Source organism: Numida meleagris, chromosome 2, assembly GCF_002078875.1.
Source record: "Numida meleagris isolate 19003 breed g44 Domestic line chromosome 2, NumMel1.0, whole genome shotgun sequence".
NCBI classification, from domain to species: Eukaryota; Metazoa; Chordata; class Aves; order Galliformes; family Numididae; genus Numida; species Numida meleagris.
Genome location: NC_034410.1, coordinates 103112237 through 103137913, shown reverse-complemented (window position 1 = coordinate 103137913; position 25677 = coordinate 103112237). Strand labels below are relative to the sequence as shown.

Sequence of the window (25677 nt, the reverse complement as noted above, 5' to 3'; positions counted from 1 at the left end):
TGATACCAGCTGCCTTTTTGACAGCTAGTGCATGGGAGCAGTAAATTAAGCAAAATCGCCGTCCCTTTTGATCTAAAAGGAAAGAATAGGTTTGAGATGTCATTGCTGCTAGTGTCACAGATGACTGTAGGAGAGCAACGTTCTGTCTACGGTTTGCTCATGTCTTCAGGAGCACACTGAAGAATGCTGCAGAAGGCCAGAATAAGGGAACAAGACCATAATTCAGCTCATAATTCAGCTCACCACTTTGCGGATATTATCAGAATAGAATTTCTCCCTTGAGCCAGCTGATGCCTAACCTCAGTCATGACACAAGCACATAATTTTATCTTAGGTTAACAACAGAAGCTGCTTTTCTCCTCCAGTGCTCAAATCCTGAGCTGGATGCTGCCAGTCTCTCAGGCATGTATACATGCAGCAGTGCATCTCACAGTGTTAATTAAGGCACTTCATAGCACGTGTTTGAAATTTATTGTCTTCACTTTGTATGTTGTAATTCCTTGTAGGGTACCAGGTTAGCAAGATTGAATACCTATCTCAGTCTCATTTTTATGACATTTTGATCAAGAGAAGCTTGTTTTTTTCCTTTTACTTAAGGTGGATTTCCATTTAGAAGTTACAAGTTGTTTGTACATGTTAAACTCTATTTCTTAATTATAATATTCGATTTTTTTGCCTTTGTTGTTCCAGACTACAGTGTTTCTTGTGTGTGTACATTATCATATTCATTAAAGTATATACAAACTAATTATTTTCTTTCTCTTCCAGTGTCTGGAGAAAAATTGCAGCAACAGATAACTATGCAGGTACTTCAACACTTCCATATATTTTGTTACTTAATTTTCATATAGAAGAATTGTAGCAATTACAAAGAGGAAACTTCACAGGACAGGCTAGTATTAACTGCATGTGTATGTTAAGGACCACGGATCAGACAATTTCCTGTCTGTACAGATGTGTCACATTCACAAAAGTAGCCATATTTTCTTATTTAAACCTAAGACTTACCCTTTAAGCAATTTAGTGCATCTACTTGTCTGCGTGTTAATGGTGAAGTCAGAGCCTGTAGATAATTTGTCCACTACTATCAAATTTTGTAGCACAGTTTTATTTTTTTCAAATGAGCAATACTTTGCTAGTATCCCTTCAAAAAACAAAACCAAAAAATAACAGAAAACTATTGGTAAGAAATTTGTGGCATGTAAGTGGTGTCTTTATTTAGATTTTCATTTCTGCTGCGAATTTTCCTGAGGCCTCACTAAGCTGTGAAGGTATCTGGGGAGGTGGTTTTTATCCTGTCCTTATTACTGCATCAGCTGGGAGTAACTATTTAGAAGATTGTTGTTATGTATCGCTATTTAGTATCTCAGCATCATAAAAAGGATTTAGGAACTATACTGAAGTAAAATTTCCCTTAACCATATGGAGAGGAGGTAAGGCATAGCTTTCCTGAAGAATATGCTCTTGGAAGGACTTGACTTACAGAGAAGTGGTGTGTTACAGTTTCACAGGTCCATGTCCTCTTACTGAATGCTGTTATCTGAATGCTGTATAAATGGATATTTGTATTGTTTGTGATATTTATTTTTAAGTCACTTAAAAAGCAGTCACTAAAATGCTGGTATTTCTGCAATAAGTCCTCCATTAAGTTATCTTCCTCCCAAGCCATCAGTTGAGGGATTGGCATCATACCTGGCCATTATCTGATCATCTAGGTGGAAGACTAACCCATTAGGTGACTGACCACCTAAGGTAGCTGTGCACAGCCTGGCTCTGACAGCATTTCCCCTGCCATGGCAAGCACTGCGCAAATGTCACTCATTTACGCACTTCGGTGTCTTGAGTTGGCATAGCTCCTGACCAAGTAAGGACCTGCCAGTCTGGAAGCTTGTGGGAAGCCTGGTCCTGCAACATCAAGTAATAACCATGGCTTTGTTCCATCAGAGCTGTTGGAACCTCCCTGTTATCTCAGTAATTAACAAGTAAACATATTCAGCCCCAAACTTAGCATTCCATCAAGCAAAGAATAATCTTCGTATTTTTTCTAAATAAATGTAAAAATGTTCTGAAGGTTAATGGAAGTTCTGTGCTTTGGCTGAGAGTTTCTATCCTAAAACAAGCCTAATTAACATTTATAAACTTAGTTGCGTTTGAAAATTAGCCTGAAATGCCTTGCAGACATTTTGGGGTGTCCTTATTGGCCAGAAGGGGGGGCAGTTGTATTTTTAAAACACAACGTGAGGTTACATTGGCAGGACTGTGTATCTCTGTCTGGAGATCTAGCTCTGCACGGTTCCCCTGTGGCAGAATCAACTCAGTAGAGGACATTGCCCTTTGCTGAGGAACAGTGGGTTGTGATAAAAAAGATGTTTGTCGTAGTTGCAAAAGGTGGACTAGGTCCCATGCTTTGTGTACCTGATCTCAGAACTCCTGTGTGCCACTGCCTTCTCTTCAAGCTGCTGAGCTGCTCTATCTCTCTGTAGTTAGCTAACAAACATCTAATTTTTCAGTAAAATTGCATTTCTTTCATATGTGGAGGCTGTACCCGAATAAAGCTATAAAAAGTTGATTTGGGGACAAATGGTAGACATTCATTTTTAAATGGATACCATTGAAGTTTGTGATGCTCAATTCCAAACTAACTTCCTTTGAACTTCCAGGAAATGGAAGAATGTTTTAGAAATCCATACTATGTCCAAGTCTGTAACTTAAGATGCCATTGCAGAGGCACTGCATATATAATTTGAATTAATATTACTTCAATAAAAAAGTTTAAATTAAAGTCATCCAGTCTTTGTAACTAACTTTGCAACTTCAAGGTAAATCCTGGCACCGATCTACAGCCTGATTAGCTGTAGCACGTTTACTACTGCTAAGGGAAGTGCAAGGCAGCAAGAACAGACATTGTGCTTCGAAGTATGTGAGCTTCTAGGCTATAGAACACATTCCAGACTGCCAGTCAAAATGTGTCTGAAGGTAGCACTTAGTTTCATCCTTGCCACACAGGTTGCTCTGTGTTGAGGTCTTTATACGTACTTCTGCATGTGGTTTTCCTAGTGCTTCCTATAAGCTCTGAAGGACTACCAGTATTCATACTTGCATTTTGAAGCTGAAGTTGTTTGCATGGTCAGACTTTTGGGTTATAATCCCAGTTGTTTTTCTCTTTTGTGGTGATATTGTTGGTTGGGTCAGGAGGCTGGTAGAAGTGCTCCACAATATGTCCTATCATTTTTGTTCCTAAAGAGCTCTTTCCTCAAGGCAAGCTGTCTTGCAGTGTCATATCCTTCTCTTAATCTTTGAACATCTCTGTCAGGGAGGATTTCCCATTCTGCACATGGGGTTGGGGAGATACACTATCATGAAAAGAGCTGTAATTAAGCAATGTACCTGATAGAACTGGGATTGAACCAGGAGTAACTGTACATCTGCCAAAGTAAAGAGATGAAAAAAACCCTCAAACTCAGTGTAAGATTATTGTGTTGACCATGTTGGGGAATGGCCTGCATCCTTATCAGGTATCACTGTGGTGTAATAAACTTGTGTCAAGATGGGAAAAATACTTCACAGTTCAGACCAATTTCCTTTCTTATCCTTATTCAGTGCTGTAATCTACTGCAATGTTCTCCCCTGTCCTATTCGTCCCCTTAGATGACCTAGCTAGGAAAAGTTCGGTCTGTGTACAATGGCTTCCAAGTACAGGTTCTCTGAAGTTCTTTCCTACACTGAGGTCATATTCCTCATTGTTACTTTGTTCCCTCAAACTTAGGATTTTGAAAATACTCAAAAGAACTACTGCATTTTATCCCACTAAACAAAGGGAATGTTTTCATATTCTTCAAAGAATCTCATAATAGTTGAGGCTGGAAGGTGTCTCTGGAGGTCATCTGGTCCAGCCACCCCTTTATTCAAAGCAGGGTCAGCAAGAACAGGTTGCCCCTGACCATGACCAGGTTTTGAGTGTCTTCAAGAATGGAGACTCCGCAGCTTCTTTGGGAATCTCTCTGTGTTCAGTACCCTTGCAGAGGAAAAGCGTTTTCTCATATGTAAGTGAAATTTCGTGTGTTTTAGTTACTGCCCACTGCCTTGTTTCCTGTCCACCTTGTGTCTTCCTCATCACTGTAACGAGCCTGGCTCCATCTTGAGTATATCCATGTCTCTTTTTTACTGGGGAGCATGGAACTGAACCCAGCACTCCAGATGTCTCACCAGGGTTGAGCAAAGTGGCAGAATCACCTCTCCCAGTCTGTTTGCAATGCTCTGCCTAATGCTGCCCAGGTGCTGTTGACCTTCTTTGCCGTGAAGGCACATTGTTGTCTCATGTTCAGGGTCAGACACCCCAGATCCTTTTCCAGACAGGCAGCCTCCAGCTTGTAACAGGGCATGGGAGTTGTTCTTCCCCAGGAGGTGCACTTTGTGTTTCCTACTGCTGAATTTCATGAGGTTCTATTTACCACTTTTACAAGTTTGTTGAGGTCCACATGAATGGCAGCACAACCCTCTGGTTATATGTGATACCTGATCAGATACGAAAACTGAATAGAAAATCTTGTTCAGGTTTGCCATGCACTTATGCTTTCTTTCTTCCAAGATGACTGGGTCTGCTTCTGATACCAGTATCCGTGCCCTTCAAGTTCAGATAACACAATAATCATTCACTTATGAAGTAGTGCATAGTACTGAGACGGTGAATCTCAGAAAAATGCAGGAAGAATATTATTCAAACAAGAACAGCAGACGCTTTTATTTGAGAACCTTTTCAGTATACTTTTGGAGGAAAAAAACTATAATTCTATTAAACCATTGCTTGGTCTGTATAAACAGGAATACATATGCAGTGTGTGTAGACAAGAATATATTTAACTTTATTAAGAGTAATTCTTGCGATAAAAGCAAGGATTAGATTTTGCAACAGGCTAAGAATAAGTTTGGACACTGAGCACAAGTAATGAAAGAAATGACATGAGATTCAAGGAATGAAAGGCAGAACGGCTGGCAAGTTGGGTTGCAGTCCTGGCTCTCAGCTTTCTGTCAGTCCCTTCTCACTCTGTAAAATGGTATGTGCGGGTTTTTTTTACCAGTGTTAATCAGAAATTGGAAATCACAATATTCACATGGGGTAGGCAATTATTATCTTTCCTTGTTTTGCAGACATTGAAAAATGAAGTGTGAAGGTCAAAAGCTTTCTCCGAGTTACAAACCAAACATTGTGGTTCTGGCCCATGCATCTGCCCTTAGCTGCAGCACAGTCCTTTCTAATCATTCTTCTGCTTCAAAGAGGGACAGTGGTTGAACTAGTTAGTGTTTGGATGGCACACTGATGATCTGTAACACTACTGACACGCATACCAAGAGGACAGCTAGACCAAAAAACTTCCACAGAATGAACAAGAGTGTTTTCTCTTACCCGTGATAAACACGAGTTAGTTCCCTCCTGTGAAAACAGGATATATTACCTTCCATTTAGTGTCGAGAGGAAGTATGAGGCAAGTAATTCCCTTTGTAAATTCACAGCCTATTTTGTTCCACAGTAATTTATGATTATAATCAATTCTCAAGTATTAATGTGCTTTTTTGTAAAATTGAACACATGAATTTATTTAAAAGTGTTTGAATGTAGACAAATACAGATTTGAGATATTTGTCAACGTAGAGTGCTATATACATTTATATTTATTTTTTATTTACCAATAAAGTCATCAGATTTGAATAAAATGCTAATTGTGATTTAGCATTAAAGTGCTAAAAGTGCTTTAAGATCTCTAGAGATCTTACTGTCTCTTCCAAAGCAATTTTGGGGAAATTGAATTCTTCATGCCTAAATGTACGTAAATATTCTTTGACTGAACCTAGTTTCATTTGAAACCTTTCTTACTACTTCTAAAACAGCACAATGTCTTGTTTATGCTGGAAGATAAGTGTGTTTACCTGCAGACAAGATGGAAATGGATTCTGTTTACCAGCAAAACGTCCCTGTGGATCTTACCATAGCTACTAATGTGAGAAATATTGCCATGCACGCAGAGGCACAGTGCTACATTACAGGCCTTTTTTTGTTGGGGGGGGAGGGGGTGGTGCGAGGAAGGAGTACACTTGTTTATTCATCTTCATTTTTACCTGTCTCTGGTTGTAAATGCCCCTGATTCCATGAGACCTCTCCAGTCACGCTGCCAGGCACTCTCCTTGTCAGTCCTCCTGCGATAAGGTTTGAAGCCAAGGCCAATTTTAGCTAACTTTGACACGGTTACAAAAGAAGAGGGGAAAATTTGTCCTCTCTAAAAGAAAGACAGAAGGTCATATGCTGTATCCATTTCAGGAGAGGGCAGAGGGTTGGCCAGCAAGCAGGAATGCAGCTGGTGAACCACTGCATTCACATTGACCACTTCTACCAGTTGGATATAAGCAGAAAGTGGAAGTGTTGTCCTGAGAGGACAGAGTAGGGAAATGTGACTGAAACGCCTGCAAAACTAGGCCACCACTTGTCTCGCTGCTTACAAGAACAGCTTGGTGAACAGCTTTCTTCTAGCTTGATGTCTACAGCTAAGTAATTCCTTTAAGTAATTGGTGGAAAGGATTTGGTACCCAACTTGAAGACTTTTGGGCTTAGAATCACATTGTTTCCCAGGATAGCATATGCTCTTTGTCCCTTTGTTATTCCAGGTATCTTAACAGACATCCAAACTCTGCATTTGGCTACTCAAACATCTGAGCAACTATTGAAGTAGCTGTCTTTACTGTAGCTTGTGGGACAAGTTAGGAAGGAAACTGAAGTACTGAAATTCTACCGTCAAGTCCAGGTCTGCAGTAACCTCTGCTCATTCATCACCTTTCAGCAGACACAGCTGAGCCCTTTAGGATTGTTGCTCTGTGGGTGCAGATGTGTGCCAGTGTTGGCAACACTGAGCCAGCCTGGTCATTTCTTATCTTGGTGTGGTGGGAACCCAGAAATGACCATCTTGTTGGTCACACCTGCCAGGTTGGACTGCACAAAGCACATCTATACTGGGATGTCTTAAAATGGTTCTGGGATATCTGTGAAAACTTGAGTCAGTGATGGCAGAGGTAAGGAAGTCCATGCTCTGTCGTCTTCTTCAGAAGTTTAAAGCCCAAAACTTCTGCTACCTCTAAGACCCATGTTATATTCCTCCTGTAGGTAGAAATAAACTAGAGAGAGGCTTATCCACCTGGTGATTACAGCACTCCCTGGAGCCAATGTTTTGGTCCGAGCTTGCATTAACTCTGGAGTTAATCCCCAGCAGTTAGATCACCTTCTGGAGAAATACATGGTGAATCTCTTAGTAAAGGTAGTGCCCAGGGAAATCAGATTTTCCTGATGCAGGGTTGGTGCCGGTCACCAAGTGCCAGGACACAAACTCTAATTCCTCTGGAATCTAGCCTTCACTGTCAACCCCTTTATTTAGGGTGGAAAGCAGATGTTGTTTAAAATATCAAGTGTACTCAAAAATGCCTACCTGGCTTGAGCTGTGAATGCGCAAAAGACATTATTTTGCTCTTTGTAAGATGACTGTACCTATGAATTACCTTGCACTTGGAAGTAATGATTTTGAGAATTACCTGTCAACAGAGGATACTGTTTAGATTACTTGACTTGCTTCAGTGCTTTAAATTATGAGAAACTAGGTACACTGACATTATTTAATGAACTTATTTAATGAGTAAGAGACCAACAGGTAATATTTTGTGATCACCTGAAAGTGTCATCTTCAAATTTAAACTCTCCATATGCTTATAGTAACCCTACCAGTCAGTGGAACCTTAGAGTCTTTTTTCTAATGTTCTTCTTCATTAAACAAATATCATTTTAGGCTGAGTCAATTCTGAATTTCAGGTTATTTAAGCTGCTTTAGCATGACGTTGTTCTTTCTGGTCACTGACTGCAGTGGCTGACTTAGGTTTTATTAAGAGGACACGCTGGAGGAGGACTTAGCTAAGAATTAAATACCAGTTGAACACGCTGAACAACCTGTTCCCAAAATGAATGTGACTGCATAGGAATGAGATAAAGCTAAATATGGTGATGTAAGTGGACTGTGATCTGAAATTTGGCCTTTACTAGCAGTGCATTTTATCTACACAGCTAGAGAGAAGCACTCCATGTAAACTGGGTGCAGCCTCTGTCTAAACAGAAGCAGTCTGGGCTGTAACATCTCTACTTATTTACAAGTCTGTAAATTACTCTGTGAAGGACAAGTCCCATTAAACCATTGTCAGAAAGTTAGCAGAGTAGCATCAACATTGCTCTATCCAGAAATCAATTTATCATTACCATTGATCAACCTTAACAGTGGTTTCTTTGTTATTAATAAGGTAGGGTGTTTGTTTTTGTTTTCAATACTTCCTTGCAACTGTCCTGGTGAATTTTTAATCAATCACACAAACTGTGTTAGTTTCTGATAACTGTGGCATCTTAATTGGGACTTTTTCTATTAACAATGCCTTGATCTTTTTTATCTGTCCCATTTTGAACATGTTTTGGAGAAGCCACATGTTTTGACCATGAGGGTGGAAACGGGGGAATTAATTCCAGATTTGAACAAGAATTGGCAAGTTGAATTAGATATTAATTTCCTTCATCCAAGCTGCTGACCATATGAATCAGTTTGCTGAAGTGGCTGATGTAGACTGTCTTGCCTCGTTAGAATGGGTGACTTTGCTTTCTGCACTTGGAGGCAGGGAGAGGAGGGGAGCCCAGTGCCAAGCCAGCAGTATCTCTTAGGCTTCTTGGGCACAGACAAATGGGCTCCTCCTGTCCTCTTACTAAGTAGGGAAGGGACTACTACTGTGGTCCTGATCGTGTTGCTGTTTATCTTGCCTTTCTAGGCCTCTCTTCTTCCCCAGTGACCCGTGGATCTGGGTTGTTCTCCAAAACTATCTCTAGGCTAGTGGTGCTCTCCTCTTTTTTTCCACACCAGTTCACTATAAGAAAGACAATCAAGGTGCAGGAGCATGTCCAGAGAAGGGCAAGGACAAGGGCTGAGCACAAGTCTTATGAGGAGCAACTGAAGGAACTGGGATAGTTCAGTCTGGAGAAGTGAAGACTCGGGAGGCTTTATCACTCTCTACAACTTGATTGAATATTTCAGTTTTATTGAACTTATTTCAACTGATTCTAACTTCCTGAAATGAGGCTGTAGTGTGGTGAGGGTCAGCCTCTTCTCCCATGTAACAGCATCAGGACAATAGGGAGTTGCACCAAGGGATGTTCAGGTTGGATATTTGGAAAAATTTATTCTCAGGAAGGGTGGTGAGGCAGTGGAATGGGCTGCCCAAGGAGTCACTGTCCCTGGAGGTGTTCAAGAGCAGGATAGATGTGGCACTGAGGGACATGGTTAGTGGTCATGGTGGTGATGGGCTGATGGATGAACTAGATGATCTTAGAGGTCTTCTCCAGCCTTAGTGATTCTGTGATTCTCTGACATTGGACCCTACTACATCTAAAACTAAAGCAAAACAAACAATCAACAGCAACAAAAAAAACCAACAACAACAAAACCCACAAAGTAATTCAGGAAAAAAACCACTCTTTCTCTCTTACCTTTTCTTCCTCACACACTTTGTCTGTGTCCTTGGCAGAACTCTCAGTCACACTGCAGTGAGATGCCTAGCTTTCTGCTAATAGATTCAAGGGGCAATAGTCACTGATTCACAAAACTGTTCTGAAGAGCAGCACTCAAAATGACTGGTATCTGTTAATTAAAACTTACCTACATTTTTTTTTCTTACTTTGATGAGCTTTTCTTGTTTGTGTCTGGCTTTGTGTTCACAAGTACCTTCCTTGGGCCTGATAGCATTTCAGCTACAAAATACAAGGTTTGCCTCTTCGTTAGTCTCTGCAGAAACTCTGAGCACCTCATATACTCAGTTCATAATTTCTTTTCCCCCAAGCTCATTTAGTAATCTTAAAGGTGTTTCATACACATACATTTAGGAGTACGTATCTCATAGGAATGCGTTCTATCTATTGTTACTGAGTGTCAGGCTTGCAACTGGTGGCTCCGCATAAGAAATATTACTAGATCTTAATCCAGAGGAAACATTAAGCTTGCTGCTATTTTGCGATCTTTCGAGAACTTCAGGGGTCGAAAGAACTCTGAAAAGTTCAGAGTACAATTGTGTTGTTCCATAATGGAATTGCATGTAAACCACAAGACGACATTATACATCTCTGACAGAAGTACTTCCATTGAACTTGCACTGTTCGCAAGGAATACCTCTGGTTTGTGAGGAATGTAGCAATGGTGATCTGCCTGGAATAAATAAGACAAAAAATTCATTGCGCCGCTGCAAGGAGAGAAGTTATTGGTCTCTGTCTCTGGAGCAGCCATTTTAAGCACAGGTGATGAATCCAGGAATTTATCGGCATTGCACAGAAAGTAAAGCACCTCATCAGCATTGCCTGTCACATGTGGCCAGTCTCTTCATTGGGAGCTCCTGTAGGATTTTTCTTAACAATGTTAAACGATGCAGATTCTATGATATGAGAAAGTTGTGGGCATATTTACTTATTAGCTGAGTTAGCACTGCAGCAGAGGATTCTGATCACTCTGAATTATGCTTTGCAAATGCTCTTCTAAAACAAAGAAGCTAAGGATGTTCCATTCTTCTGGCAGGCTTAAGGAAACTTGCACATGCATGAATATATATACTTCTACATGTTTTTGCACTTATAGTAGTAATGGTTCCAGGCTTCACTGGCATGCTGGAGATGGAGTCATTCAAAATTTTCACAGAATCGTGGGGGTTAGAAGGGACCTCAGGAGATCATCAAGTCCAACCCCCCTGCTAAAGCAGATACCCTGCAATAGGTCACACAGGTAGGCGTCCAGACAGGTCTTGAATATCTCCATAGAAGGAGACTCTACAACCTCTCTGGGCTACCAATTCCAGTGCTCCATCACCCTTACCATAAAAAGTCTTCTGAATGTTAGTATGGAAATTCCTGCGTTCAAGTTTTAGGCCATTACTTCTTGTCCTATCCCTGCACACTACCAAGAAGAGCCTGGCCTCATCCTTTTGCCTCCCACCTCCCATTAGATGTTTATAAACTTTTATTAGATCCCTCTCAGTCTTCTTTTCTCCAGGCTGAGCCGACCCTTGTGTTTTTCTCATATTTCAAGTAGAATTCTGAATAATCTGCTATAATTCTGGAAAAATCCTTCCTAACTGTTCAATTTGGTGGAGTATTTGTTGGTTTAAACCTTAATCTAATTTACTTAAGATATGTATCACCTTTTCAAAGACTCACACCCACCTCTAGTCCAAGTAAGAGGATGTTTCTGTGAAGTCCTTTGTACTGAAGCTGACAGCATCTAAAGACCTAGATCAAGAGGGTGGTCTCCCTGTGCTCACTTACCAGGGAGTCACAGAGTAAATTTAAAAAATGAGAAAATTCCCCAGAAGAGACTCTTTCTGCATCTGCTTCCTACATAGATAGAAGCACGATAGAATATTTCTTTCCTCCTTTGTTCTCTGTCCTATGTTTTCTTTTGGGCTCACTTAATTTTATTACTCTTGTTAGTAAAAATAAGATCCGGCACTAAAACGTTTAGGAAACACTGCAATGTCTGCACTGCAGGCCATTAAATCTTTGCAAATCAGCCCTAGAATATCATCCTTTTCAATACATCATTATCTTTTTTGCATGGCAGGATGCTCTAATTGCAAACTGTCTAGATGAGATCCCACAAGTGCATTGTAAAACCACCACAAAGCGTAATTGGATGAGTCTTAAGCATTCTTGGCAGTAGTCAGTCTTTTCTACCCCAGTGGCTTGTGAAGGTATTAAAGGAAAGGACGATTTTGATGTGTGTAAAATAAAGTATTGACTACTTATTTTTACAGTGAGGAAAAATCGTTTTGTGGATGGAGGAGGGGAAGGGAATCTCCAGCAATAAAAATGAAAGACAAATCTATTAATGACCTAAAAAAATGCCTTATGTTCCAGCAGCTTCACTAGATTGCCTGCCAGTAGCCAAGCCTTAAACTAACACTCTTTATAAATTCCTCTTTTCTTTGTATTCAAAAGAATACAAATTTTAAATCTATCTTCTGCTCCTGTCCAACTAAAGCGAGATAGATGTCATGTGCATACTCATCTAAATTAGACTCCTGGCCATTTCTTAACTTTCTTTCAAATGTGTTAATGCAAATGAAGAAGGCAGCACTCCACATAATTACTGGTGAGGGTGCAACACTTCACTGGATTTTAATTCTTGGATTAAATGTGCGCAGCCTCCTGCACGGATTGTCACATGTCTCAAGGACAAACTCACTTCTATCCAAGGTGACCATGGTGTTCATCTCCCATGCCAGGTGGTTGGTTCCCAAACTTAGCTCTTCTTTAGAAAGCCATCAGTGGCTATCCCTCCATTTGGACACATGTCTGGAAGAGATGGTAGGAACATCAAACATCTGGAGCCAGATTTAGTAGCTGCTAGAGGATTATCTGCTTGCTGCCTGTTGATTCAGGCATGTTCCAAAATGGTGATGCTCAGCAGCTTATGGGCTGCTGTTCTGTTAAGAAGGTAAATGTAATGGCCATATATTCTTTTTTTTTAATGGTTATTGGTTTGCAGTTTTCTTATTTTCACATTCCTTCTTCAAAATAAAAAGTCAGCATGGCATGTGGAAGTTCAGATCTCTAGGGTGTCAGAAAATGAACATTGAAAAACCATTGGTGCCAAGAGGAAGACAAAGAAAGCACCTAACTTCATGTAAGCCTGGTATTATAAAACATTAAAATCCTTTCCCAGCATTTCAGGGTGGTAGTAGTTAAGCATACCAGAATTAGGTAGTTTTGTTTAAGAAATACAGCAGTGCTTATTCAACATCTAGCTGAACAGGTCGTTTCCCAAAAAACTTTCTAATTAAAAGTCTCTTATCAAATGCAAAGCCTGATCCAACTCTTCATTCATCTTACCCTTACAGGCTACTAGCCTAGTTACTTAGGCAAGTGTACAAGCAAGTTTTATTTTTATTTTTCAGTTGAAACAGTTGGCAGTTGAACAGCTATTTATGCCTTTGAAAATTATCATTATCTGCTATCTGTTCCCATTCTTAAATATAGCAAGTTACAGTTGGCATTTACTGCAAGCACACAACCGCTCATGGAGCTTATAATAACATTAGTCACTATTGTTGTATTCACTATGGGAAATGTATCTGACTGAGAAGGGAAAGTGGAGAGGCGAAGCAAATAACAGTATTTTACATATTTAAATAGCTTTTTCCCCCCTCAGAACTTCCACTGTTTTTCCCCAGGTCTTTTTTTTTCTTCTGTTTGGGGCTTTTTTTTTTCCCTGATTCTTCTTTTGCCTCATCTTGCTGAGAGGGACCCCCTTTCAAGTGACACCCACTGTGCATGTTGTCCCTTTAATGTGTTTCCTGAGATTTCTTGGGATAGTTCTGCCTATCTTTCTATGAAGTCTTCTAATCCTTTGAAAAATCCTTCAGTAGTGGTTCCTACATCTACATTCATAGTTTCTGAGGCTGAAACACAGTTCTCTTCTGCTATCTCCTCAGGTTGTTCTCTGAGGTTGGTCCTGCATCCCAGGTGGACTGTTCAAAATTGAATAAAATCATACCACCCACCTTTCCATATTTCCTCTTCCATCCTGGCCTAGTGGAACCAAGGCGTCTTCCATTGGTTCTGGATGATGAACTTAATTCAGGAAGCTGAACTTTCCCTCTGAAGAGTAGGGCTCATTTTAGTGGCTTTAGTTTGAAATTCTGGTGGTGAAGTGTCTTTGCACTGAAGTGTCCTCAGAAATAGACTGCTAAGCTAGGATTACATAGCATAGGAAGTCATGAGGTGCTTCTACTTCCTCCTGAATTTTCTCTGCATTGGGGTACCTCAGTCCAGTCACAGTTTGGGGGACTGTTTTCTGTGTTATAAAGTACTCCAGATCTGCACTGATGAATTTAAGACCTTTGATTACTTTGTTCCTGTCTGTATTGACCCTGGTATTGTGTGCTTGATTTCTCCGTAGCCCATATTTTTCATCTTCAGCTTCTAAATTACTTTTAAGGTAAAAAAATTCAAATAGTTTGTAGGTCTGTGGTTCTACAGTAGCATTTGTAAGTCGCCATTCACTGTGATTATGAAATTCCCATTAGACTTATAGTCATCCCCTCTCTTAGTACCAGCACTACTTTCTGTTATTATACATCAACTACACACCTGAATTCTTTCCATCCTAGAGCAGAAGGGATAAATCTGTAGGCACATGTGTTTCTTCTGCTTAAAATAATGAAATATTAGATTACAAAAATTAGATGATATGAGAAGAACAGATCAGGCCAAACTGAAAGAATTTTATCCTTTTGCAACTTTAAAAACACTGACACATACTCTCTTAGATGTACAGGTCCTTCATGGCTCTCTTCTTTTATTGCTTTCACCAGTACAAAAATCATTTTGCTCCATTCAGTGAAAGCAAATGTTTGCTGGTCAGTGGCTTGTGTCCTTACCAATGTGACCTTACCTCCCAATGTCCTTACCCCCAGATTAGTTTTTCTCATTGGAAATTGATATGTGTCAATATAGGCTGGCTTTTCTTCAAAGTGACAGTTTTTCCTGTAGGCTTTATATCAAACTGCAATTCAAGTTGTGTTCCATGCGTTACCGTTTCTTACATTATTCCTCTGAATTGTTAACAGCCTTATTTGAGTTGGTCTATGAACTTTCCCATCCTCGTAAACCCACACTTAGGGTCTGCTAGTCCATAAATCAACTTTCCAGTATATGTTTGATCACTTTATGGCAAAAGAAACTTTTTGTGTGGGTTTCCAAAAAAGTTAAACCTGTGAAATCAGACAGCCTGTGTATGGGTGTCCATCTGGCTATCTGGTGTTTGTCATGGGATATTTAAAAACATATTGACCAATATCCTTCCTCTCCAGAAATGCAAATAGGCTGCTTTATAGATGTCCCAGTGCTGCAGGCTTGCCTGCTGAGAGGAGGAGGAAGTGTACAAGCCATAGTAAACACAACAGAATCCACTCAAGAATGAGACAACAGGAATAGCTAAGCTGCAAGAATGTCTTCAGTCGACTTGCATGATAATTTGGAGAATTTGACCGCAAAACACAGACCTGAGCTTTGCTGTTTCTGCAGATCATGAATTGCATGGAAGCTCGCAACACTAGAAGAGAAGTTTGGGAGGAAAGTCTCATCTTCTTACATTCTTTCCAGAGTCACTAGTTGATGTTTAGTTAGTTGGTGACATTAATGTTGATGTTTAAATAAGTCAGATGAAATAAGCTTTGAAAACACTTATTTTTGACCTCTTTGCTGTGACTGCAGCTAGCTGAGGTTCTGTATGGCAAACGCTTTATCTGCATGCAGTCCAATGCTTGCTACTTCCGTGACCTATCCATAGGGGTCAGGAAGAGGAACTTTTTGGAGAGGTGGTCAGCTGTCACTCTACCTACTCAAACCCACTGATGTCACCTATTTAGAAGCCGTCATTTGGTTCCCTACTACCAGTTCTGGTTGTGCAGCCACTGGGGAGCAAGGACTCCAGATCACAAAGGTAAAAACAGATTCACCAGCAGTTGGCTCAGCTGTGCCATGCAGTTTAGAAAGCTGTGAAATTCAACCAGTGCTGTCATGGAGGGTAAAGGTAATATGCATGCAGTAGGTCAGCCATCCCTCTTTGGAACACCTCTACTGTCTTGAAAGATTTGGCATAAGCTATTTGTTTTTGTAGGAAGACCTGCTGTGCACTGTCAGCTATGTATGTATTCCAGAAATTAGCCCAGCTTGTTGCTAAACTAAATGTATCGATCAAGTGGTTCAAAATAGGGTCTGTAGTACTTATGGCACCTTGCTTGCACACCACTGTCCGTGCCACTGTTGGAATGTGATAGGGCTCAGCTGTGCTGTGACTTCATTTTAAGGTCTGCTTTTTTCCATGTTTGCAGGATTTCATGCTCCCACCTCCAGGGATGCAGAGGAAAGCGGCACAGAGCAGGCACATTCCTCCTGGACTTGGTAGGCAGGAGGTGGCCATCATGGGCAACCGGCAGTGGGAAGGTAAGGCCAACTCTTTTGGTGGAGTCTCCTTGGTGAGTGGACTGTCTGACCAGCAGAAGATCAGCAAGTCACCCTTCAGCCAGTTCAAAGAGGTGTATTTTCCCCCTGTGCTGCACCCTTTGAACAAGACTTTGGTTATGGGTGACCAGTGGAAGGATGTTGATAGAACCCAGGAAAAGCGTAGATCCTTCCTGTATGAGTTCTGCAAGAAATACAACAGTATGAAGAAGTTGCGAACTCACCTGGTGCACATAGTGTCAAGAATTTACGTGGAGGACAGGCACAAGGTCCTGTACTGCGAGGTGCCAAAAGCAGGCTGCTCCAATTGGAAAAGGGTCCTCATGGTGCTCAATGGACTTGCCACTTCGGTACACAATATTTCCCATGATGATGTGCACTATGGAAAGCATCTAAGGAAACTGGACAGTTATGACCTACAAGGAATATACACACGCTTGAACACATACACCAAGACTATATTTGTACGTGATCCTTTGGAAAGACTGGTATCTGCCTTCAGAGATAAGTTTGAACATCCAAATAGCTATTACCATCCAGTGTTTGGGAAGGCAATAATTAAGAAGTATAGACATAATGCAAATGAGGAGGCATTGGAAACAGGATCAGGAGTTAAGTTCAAGGAGTTTATCCAGTATCTGTTAGATTCCCATCGTCCAGTAGGAATGGACATTCACTGGGAGCAAGTCAGTAGGCTCTGCTATCCCTGCCTCATCAACTATGATTTTATAGGAAAGTTTGAAACTCTGGAAGAAGACGCCAATTACTTTTTGCAGCTGGTAGGTGCTCCAGCTGAGCTAAAGTTTCCTAGATTCAAAGACAGACATTCCTCCGATGAGAGAACGAGTGCAGAAGTAGTGAGGCAATACTTAAAGGAATTGTCTAAGGAGGAGAGACAGCTGACCTACGACTTCTATTACTTGGATTATTTAATGTTCAATTATACATCACCAATTGTATAGTGCTGGGATAGCTTCAGGCTTCTATTAGATATTTATCATTTTTGGATTCAGAACAACTACTTTGATACTACCCCTGAAAGGAAACAAAGTAGCTGCTAAGTGGAGTTGTCTTGACAAATTGCAGTAAAATGCCTGAAAAAGCTGCTTTTACCATTATTGTGGAAGAGGTAGCTCAGCCAGATGCTACATTAGCTTACCTAATGTTCTTTTTATGGTTTAAGAAAAAATCATTCAGAATAGCATGATTCCTTTTGGTGTGTCTGCTTCAGAAATTGGTTTCAAAACTATTTTTGAATGTATTTTTTACTTTCTGTCTCTTATTAATAAAGAACCATTGGCTAATTTTCTAAAAATGTTTGCAGCATTCTCAGTTGTATGAGTTGGTTGTTTGATTACCATTAGACTGTCGCCACTTTAAGACCTGAGTGTTTTACATTGAAGGTTGGTCATGAATACAAATGCATAACACTGCAAATAACACAGCAACTCAGCTGTTCAGCAGAATAACTTTGGGTAAGCCTGCAACCTGAAGTCACAGTCCACTACCCCATTTTGACTGATGCACTATAAATGATGCATAACCCTCCTTCCAGAGAACTGGTGTGTGCATTAAAATTAACATTTTGATTTTACACTGGAGTCAACCAAGTGATGAATAGTATGGTACCAATATTCAAAATAGTCTTCAAATTTAGTGATAAGGCAAAGTCTTAGAGTGGTGCCTATGGGACTTAGCAATGTTTGTATCAAGAAGCAATTTCATTGCAACTGCTGTGGTTGCTCTTGGTCTGCCAGTATCCGATCATCAGTCCAGGCCCTGGCAATTTGTTACACAAATGGGGCCAGGATGTCCCAGGAGGAGAAGAAATCTCTGCAAAATGGATAGAAAGAAATCAGGGCAAGCAAGTGAAAGGTCCTTCTCCTTTGTTCCCAACAACTGTTCATGACAAGAGCTGTTGCTGTCCTTTCCTTCATCTTGTATGGCATAATTCCTTCCACAGGAGTAATTATGGGTTCCTGTGACCCACACGGAGAGAGACCATTTCCCTCACATACCCTCACTGCTTGTTTCTCCCTTAGTTTTCTCCTCAGAAGAGGAGAAAAGCCACTTACGCCTCTGTGGTGCAAGTGCATAGCCCAGCAGGCTCTTCCCATCCCTTCTTAAGGCAGGATGAACTGCACTGAGGGGAAAAGATAGACTGGGCAGCCACAGGCAGACATGGTGCCAGATGGGACTACCAGCATCTGTGGCAAAGCCAGCCTGTTCCCTGGGCTGTGGAGCAAAGACAGGGATGAAAAAGCCCAAAAGCCATCATCAGTGGGAGGCTTGGAGAGGTGCAAATGTTCAGCACCGACAAGGAGTCCACAGGTGCTTTAGGGAAGTGAGCACAGTACTACTTTGTGAGCCTAGATGGACCATGGCTGTTAACACTGGAAGTGTTTGGGATGGGACTGTCCTGATGCCTTTCTTCAGGTAAGTACCTCAAATTCTGAATGGTTCTCTCTTGCTATGCAGTGAGTTCTTCCTGGTCATCAGGGAAGTTGAATAAAAATGAATGTACACTGACCTTCTGATATCCATATATTTGCTTTGTCTTGTCTGCTGCAGGTGTTTGTTTGTTAATTAATTACTAATTGACGGACAAAAAAGAAAAGGTTTATATACCAGTATGTTCCCCAAACCATATGCAAATGAAAAGTTTAGCATGCTAATAAAAAATGGAGATGAATTAATGTACGTTTTGAAATATTTCTTTAATACAGAGAAATAAATAGTAATACATTACGAAGGTCAAGCTCTTTGGAGACTTAACATTGAGCTTGCTTCAGTGACAAGCTTTCAGCCTATCTGACCAGAGAATGAAAAAGATTTGGGAGTGGAGAGGGATGTAATTGTATTGAAAAAGCTGTACAGTCTCATAAGATTTTCTCTACTAACTGTTCTTAGATAAAGCCATTGTTTGAGTCAAGAGGGTGAAAGAAGTTATTAGCAAATGTTTGGTTTCTGCAAATGAGAGGGAAAATGACACTGATTTGCATGCATACATGGACATAGGCACCGGGTCCCTGGGCTGTCATCTTGAAAATCTGGTATGGTTTTTCATTTGTGATTTAGAAAGGGAGGACACTACTTAAGGCCTTTGAAGGGTGTATGTGCACAGAAGTGTAATTGTTTTAGCTGCACTGTTGTTCTATGGCTCTAGTGAAAGTAAATTAACTTCTTCGTATGCTCAACTTCAAGTTTCATAGCCCCTAACTGCACTTAAAAATTCATTTTTTGAAAATCTAGCCCCGACTTTTGCAAAGAAGAGCCTCTCCACAGTCATCTTCAGTGACCTCAGGGATTTGGATGATCTCAGTAGCAGAATCTAGATTGTACTTTGCCTCATTAACCACATTTTGAAAATCACCAGTCTGCTTTGCCAGGAATTAAGTTACATGATTTAAAATTAACGTAAGAGTTTAGCGTAATTGAAGTGGGACTGTGATATCTGACTTGTGGGATTATATGAGATGAAGGCATAATTTGCAGCCTAAAAGATAACCCCTATTTTTAAAAGTAAATTTTAAAAGGTTGAAGTGTGAGACTGAGTTGTAGCTTAGCTTATATTTTGTGAGTGCAAGGCAAAAACAAAAGCTGAAGGTCATCCACTGTATCTACATAAAATCCCATCTCCACTACTATGCACAGATGTTTTACTCAGGAAAAGATTCTGAATGAATGCAGAAGAATGAGTTTACACTCCACAACATTCAGTGCAATTGCACATATAGTAAAAAACCTGTTTTGTGGGACTCCATTATAGTAAATGCATTTTAGTTACAAACATCTCTTAATTTGAAGATCTGGAAGGTCTTCTGTAATGTAGGTCAGTTGTAAGGATAAATTGTGTCCTGTAAAGCCATCAGAGTGAGTCTGTTGCAGGGCTCGGGTGGGAGCAGAGCACTCCATTGGCTGTTTGGTCTGTTCTGAACATCACCATTGTGCTTCCCTTCTGAAGCAAAAATTTGGAGAAGAAAACATTCCGTATTTGCTTTTCTTTTTAAGTGAATCAGTATTGATTTGAAAATAAACTAGACTTCATAGATGTACCTTCTCCTTTTCTTGCTATTTTTGCCCACATAAGCAACTGCATCTCTCCATGTAGGAGTTGGCTTGCTGAGCCATCACTCCAATCTCTTCCAAAGCTGAGCTGTTGCTTACTGGCAGTCAGAGGTGTGCAGCCACAGTGCAATCAAATACGGCACAGCCCCCTGAAATGTCCTTTGGTGCAACTCCCCCAAAAGGCTGAAATTATTGGAGCTACTCCTGCCTCAGGCTGGTCTATCTCAGTGATGGGTCATTGGAGATCACCACTTTAATTTTAAACGTAGTTTAAATTTAAATGAAAATTGCAATATGACACTTTCCAGAAGTCTGAGCTGAAAATATTTTAATAGAGCTCTGTATTGTGTATGTGGGTTATATATAAAAGTCTTTGTTGTACATGCCTTCAGGCTAGCAATGTATCAGATAAGTATTTTTAACTGTTATGTTAAAACCAGTTTATCAGCCATGTAACCTGCTGTGATGCTTTCAGAACTAAATGAATCTGGCTTTGGAACCTGATGTCTGAAATCAAGCCGTAAATTGTTACACTTCATAAAAAATACAGATGTACTTGTCCTGTATCTAGAAATTCATTTACAGTCCATAGGCAAGGGCAGGGACAGAGAGTAATAGGAAATGTAACTGATTCAGCAAAGAAAAACTGCCCATGGCCCCAGATACATGTGACTGATCTGCTGTCTGAAATATTAGTCTGGGGAACAGGAAGCTCACGGGGAGACCTTGTCGCTCTCTACAGTTACCTGAAAGGAGGTTGTAGCGAGGTGGGGGTTGGCCTCTTCTTCCAGGTAACAGCAATAGAATGAGAGGTAATGGCCTGAAGTTGCACCAGGGGAGGTTCAGGTTGGGTATTAGGAAGAATTTCTTTTCAGAAAGAGCAGTGATGCACTGGCACAGGCTGCCCAGGGAGGTGGTGGATTCACAGTCCCTGGAGGTGTTCAGGAAACGTATGGATTTGGCACTGAGGGACATGGTTAGTGGGCATGGTGGGGGTGAGCTGATGGTTGGACTAGATGATCTTAGAGGTCTTTTCCAACCTTAATGATTCTATGATTGTATGATTCTATTTAGTTTATTGAGAATGCTTTCAGTGAAATTAGGTGTTCATAAACTTATCTGATTGAGGAAAGAATGGCTAAGCTCTTTGCTCTGTAGCTAATTGCAGGGAGTTCCACAGATTCCTGAGATGTAGCTCTGCTTGTAGGTACAATATCAGCTGTGGACTTCAGATGCCTGGATTCTCCTCTAAGCTCTGTAACTTCATAGGCTTGTTGAGCAACATGACCTCTCTGCTTTACTTTCCCCACTGGCAAAATAGGGGTGTTAATGGATGGTAATTATACCACATGCTTTCTGCTAAAGGCTTTGTACTCTGTGCATAAATAGCTGTGTTTTGAAGTAAGGTCTTAGTATGGAATTTATCTCATAGGATGTTCATGCCCTTTCTTTATATTTTATTTCCAATTGAATGGAAGAAGCCAGGGACTTCCCAGTTTTGTTCCAGCCAAGAAGTGCACCATTCAGCTCTGTTCTGTGCAGTTGGCAGCCTTGAGAATGCAAGCTCTGTTTCAAAACACTGTGCATCTGTCAAGCTTGTCCAGGCATTGCCTCAGCATAAAACCAGTGCCAGGTTGTCTGACCAGGGGAAAGTGCCCCTCCGGTTCCTTTGTACAGATGAGAGCAGACAGAGACAGGGAGAGAATCTTGCCTTTGCATTGTATTCTGAGCCCAGTTTTGGTGCCATGGCTCTAAATAAAATGATGCTCAACTTGGACACTGTGCAGAATCAGGAGAGAGATCTAAGTGACATTAATGGATTCCACTCATGAAGGCAGACTCCTGCCTTCTCTGAGACAGCAGAGCTGCATCACCTGGTGCCCAGGTCCACATTCTTCCATCTCCTCCTGGGGTCCTGGCAACCCTCAAGATAATCTCCACTTTCTCTGCTGCTGGAGGCTCTCAGGATGTAGCTCCCACTAACAGCCAGTTATGGCTGTGTGGGGGCTGCTGATAAGATGGAGACTGCATTGATACAGAGTATGTCTATTTGTCTTTAGATAGAGATGTGATTAAAAAACCTGATGGTGAAGAAAGAGCCCCATTTCCTTACTAAAGAGAGAAAACAGAACTATCATCACTTATGTATGTATATACGCATATGTATATATTTGTGTATATAATTGCAGTTTCCTTTCCTCTGCCTTCTCACAATTTCCTGCCTTCTTAAGTGTGTGAGCACAAATGGGTGCAACCAATTGCTGATTCTCTCTCAGCTGTCAAGTGTCAGCCAGCTCCAGCCCAGCACATCTATGTTATCGTGGCACCGAGGCTGCACTAATCAGCCTTCCTGAAAGTATGGTACTGTCAGTCACCATCTGTGCATACATAGCTGTTTTGGCCTTTCTGTGTAGAAATTCCTCCTATTTGCTCAAATTCCTTCCAGAAAACAAAATTTCCACAGACCCTCGTAATACTACACTTTTCCCAAGATTTACAAATTTGAAGTGTCCCAAATAATTTGCATTCAGGGAACAACATTCTGACAAATCATGGGTAGGAGCAGAACTTTTTTTTTTCCAGGCATATTATAGAGCACTCAGTAGACTGTAAATGTATGTCAGTAGGATATTAAATGCTAAAGGTTTAATTTTCCCAAGTAGTTACTTGAGTGTAGGCGGACTGGCATCTGCCTATTGAATTATCTCTTTCTTGATGAAACAACATCCAGTTCAATTGTCAGCCCATCACCACCATGCCCACTAGCCCACGCCAGTAAGAACTTAACTCTATTAACTCTATTCTCTCTATAGCAGAAAATGAACGCAGTAGTGTTCCATATGCAACAGTGTTTTATGCTACTTAGGCTTGGGGAGTAGTGGCTGGAAAGCTGCCTAACGGAAATGGACCTTGGTGTGCTGATGGACTGTCAGCTGAATATGAGCCAGCAGTGTGCCCAGGTGGCCAAGAAGGCCAGTGGCATCCTGGGTTGTATCAAGAATGGTGTGGTGAGCAGGACTAGGGAAGTCATCCTGCCCCTGTACTCGGCATTGGTGAGGCCCCACCACGAGTACTGTGTTCAGTTTTGGGCGCCTCAATACAGAAAGGACACTGAGGTGCTGGAGAAGGTCCAAAGAAGGGCAACAAGGCTGATGAAGGGCTTGGAGAATATGCCCTACGAGGAGCGACTAAAGGAACTGGGGCTGTTTAGTCTGGGGAAGAGGAGGCTGAGGGGAGACCTCATTGCTCTCTTCAAATACCTGAAAGGTGATTGCAGTGAGAGCGGGACTGGTCTCTTCTCACTGGTGACAGGTGACAGGACAAGGGGAAATGGCCTCAAGCTGCGCCAGGGGAGGTTTAGGCTGGATATCAGGAAAAGCTTCTTTACCGAAAGGGTTGTTAAGCACTGGAACAGGCTCCCCAGGGAGGTGGTTGAGTTACCATCCCTGAATGTGTTTAAAAACCGTTTGGATGTGGTGCTCGGGGACATGATTTAGTGGTGGGTTGTTAGAGTTAGGGTCGTATGGTTAGGTTGCAGTTGGACTTGATGATCTTGAACATCTTTTCCAACCTGAGCAATTCTATGATTCTATAGTGAGTGCAGCTGCACATGATTCTTATCATGGGTCAGATTTTTTGGGGAGGTCCTTTGGTGGGGATCTTGGGAGGAGGGGAATTGGACAGCAGTAACCGCATCTCTGCTTTCAGGAGTGTTATGGAGTTACCACCTATAATACAGTCCAAGCAACAGACACCAGCTGTTAACTTTTCTGTGACTTCTGCTATTGTTTAAAAAGAGAGAAAGCAAAGAGACAGAAGGAAAGCCTCTACTGAGAAGGGGAGATGTTAATTGTGGCTGGAAGTGTCAGTGCATGATAAGGAATTGCTGCTATACTACTGTATCTCTGATGAAAGTACCCTGAGACTGCAGCACACCAAAAGCTCAGCTCCAAGGGAGGATGGTATTTCCAAAAATCGCCATGAAACACAAGCACAGGACTGAGGTTGGACAAAATTGTTGTGTCTCAGCCATGCTGCCAGCAGGTGGTCTTTTTTTTCTCCCTGAATCTTCACAGCTGCCTTCAGATAAGTGCCTGTGGTGAGTCCAGGTCCTGCACGGCCTGTGCACACAGAGGCTTCTAATGGAGGTGTTGCTACCAGGAAGCAGCAGAGGCTGCTTTGCCTAAGCCATACCTTTCAGAGTAAGCTGTGGAAAAGGAAGGGGAATAATTCAGGACATTCTGAAAGATTCTTTTTAGCATTTTCAGTTTTTCTCTTTTTTTTCCCCTATTTTTTTTCTCCTCCTGCAAGCTCTGAGGCATTTCTTTAATTTATTGCAATTTACCAAAGGAAAACAAGCTCTCCCACTGACATCTTTATGGCTGAAATCTGCTTTCTGTACTGTCTTGGTTGCAAAACTGGGCACACACTGAATGGGAGAAGTGAGAGAAGCTGGGAACTTGTTATGTAAAATCTACAGTAACCAAGCTTTTCTAGTGCTATTGTGCCCTGACCCCTTATTTTGGAGCAGTAACAAAACTACTGAGACTGCACAATTAGAGGGTTTCCCAGGCTCTTTTTTTTTTTTTCCTTTCTTTCTTTCTTTCTTTCTTTCTTTTTTTTTTCTCTTTTCTTTCTGGCCTCATCACAAAACCCAAGGAAACAGTGATGTGCCCAAACTTCTGACATGGTCTAGGACTTTCAGTATCCACCAGACACAAAGAAAAAGTGGGGACATATCTCTTATTTTATTTATTATCTATTCAGGACAGTCTTCTGTCTAAAAATTCCTTGCTCTTTATTACTGAAGAAATCTCTGACACATTTTCTAATGGAATTTTCTATCTGCTTGTTATTTGGGCTACACTATGATCCCTGTTGCCTTACTTTCAATATGTTTTCAGTGTAAGTTCTTCATTTTTCCAACTAATAACACATTTAACTCTGATGATTGTTCTCCCCTCTAAGACCTGGTATTTTTCCATTTCAGCATCCTCACTTGAATAAGAGATAAAAGAGCTTTCTTGGCTGTGGGCTATATGCATTTTCTAACTCTTCATGATGTTGGAAACTGAGTCATCTACAATTTCACAGCGACGCTATCAGTACTTTGAGACAATGCAGTTGGGATAAGGATGAGCTGACCCCTTTAAGGATGAATTGCAAGTTTCAGAAACTGGACAGCAAAAATTGCATGATGAGACTGCGTGGACGCGCCTCTCATGTCTTTTATACCAACTATGCTCAGTGTACAAGCCTAAAGCCATTTTCCAAGAGCCCGTTCTGCAAACTCCAGCCTGCAGAACGGAGGAACAGGATGTGTGGCTGTCTGTCCCCTTTTCACCCCTAGGAAGTGCAGCACAGGAGTCTCACCAATGCCAGTGCTGATGAGGCATGTAGCTGAAAAGAATCCCTTTCACTGGCGTGTTGGTTCTGCCGTGCTGCTGGAAGAACAATCTGCTCGGGTCAGTTAAGCATGGTGAAACTGAAAATCAGATGGGTATTGGAGATGTTAAGCTTAAAACAAAAAGGGACAC

General features: G+C 41.2%; 1 protein-coding gene across 10 annotated transcripts in view; it reads left to right on the top strand.

The window, feature by feature from the left end:
- Positions 1–17387, top strand: part of CHST9 (carbohydrate sulfotransferase 9) — an 89031-nt gene extending 71644 nt beyond the window's left edge. For 6 of the 10 annotated variants that reach the window (XM_021387577.1, XM_021387574.1, XM_021387576.1 and 3 more), the window contains 3 exons: positions 769–806; positions 15399–15551; positions 15943–17387. In XM_021387577.1, the coding sequence (XP_021243252.1) occupies positions 769–806; positions 15399–15551; positions 15943–17034 (1283 nt within the window). In that variant the 3' untranslated portion in view covers positions 17035–17387. The remainder of the gene's footprint in view (positions 1–768; positions 807–15398; positions 15552–15942) is intronic. The other 4 variants (XM_021387579.1, XM_021387581.1, XM_021387582.1 and 1 more) reach the window with 1 other exon arrangement.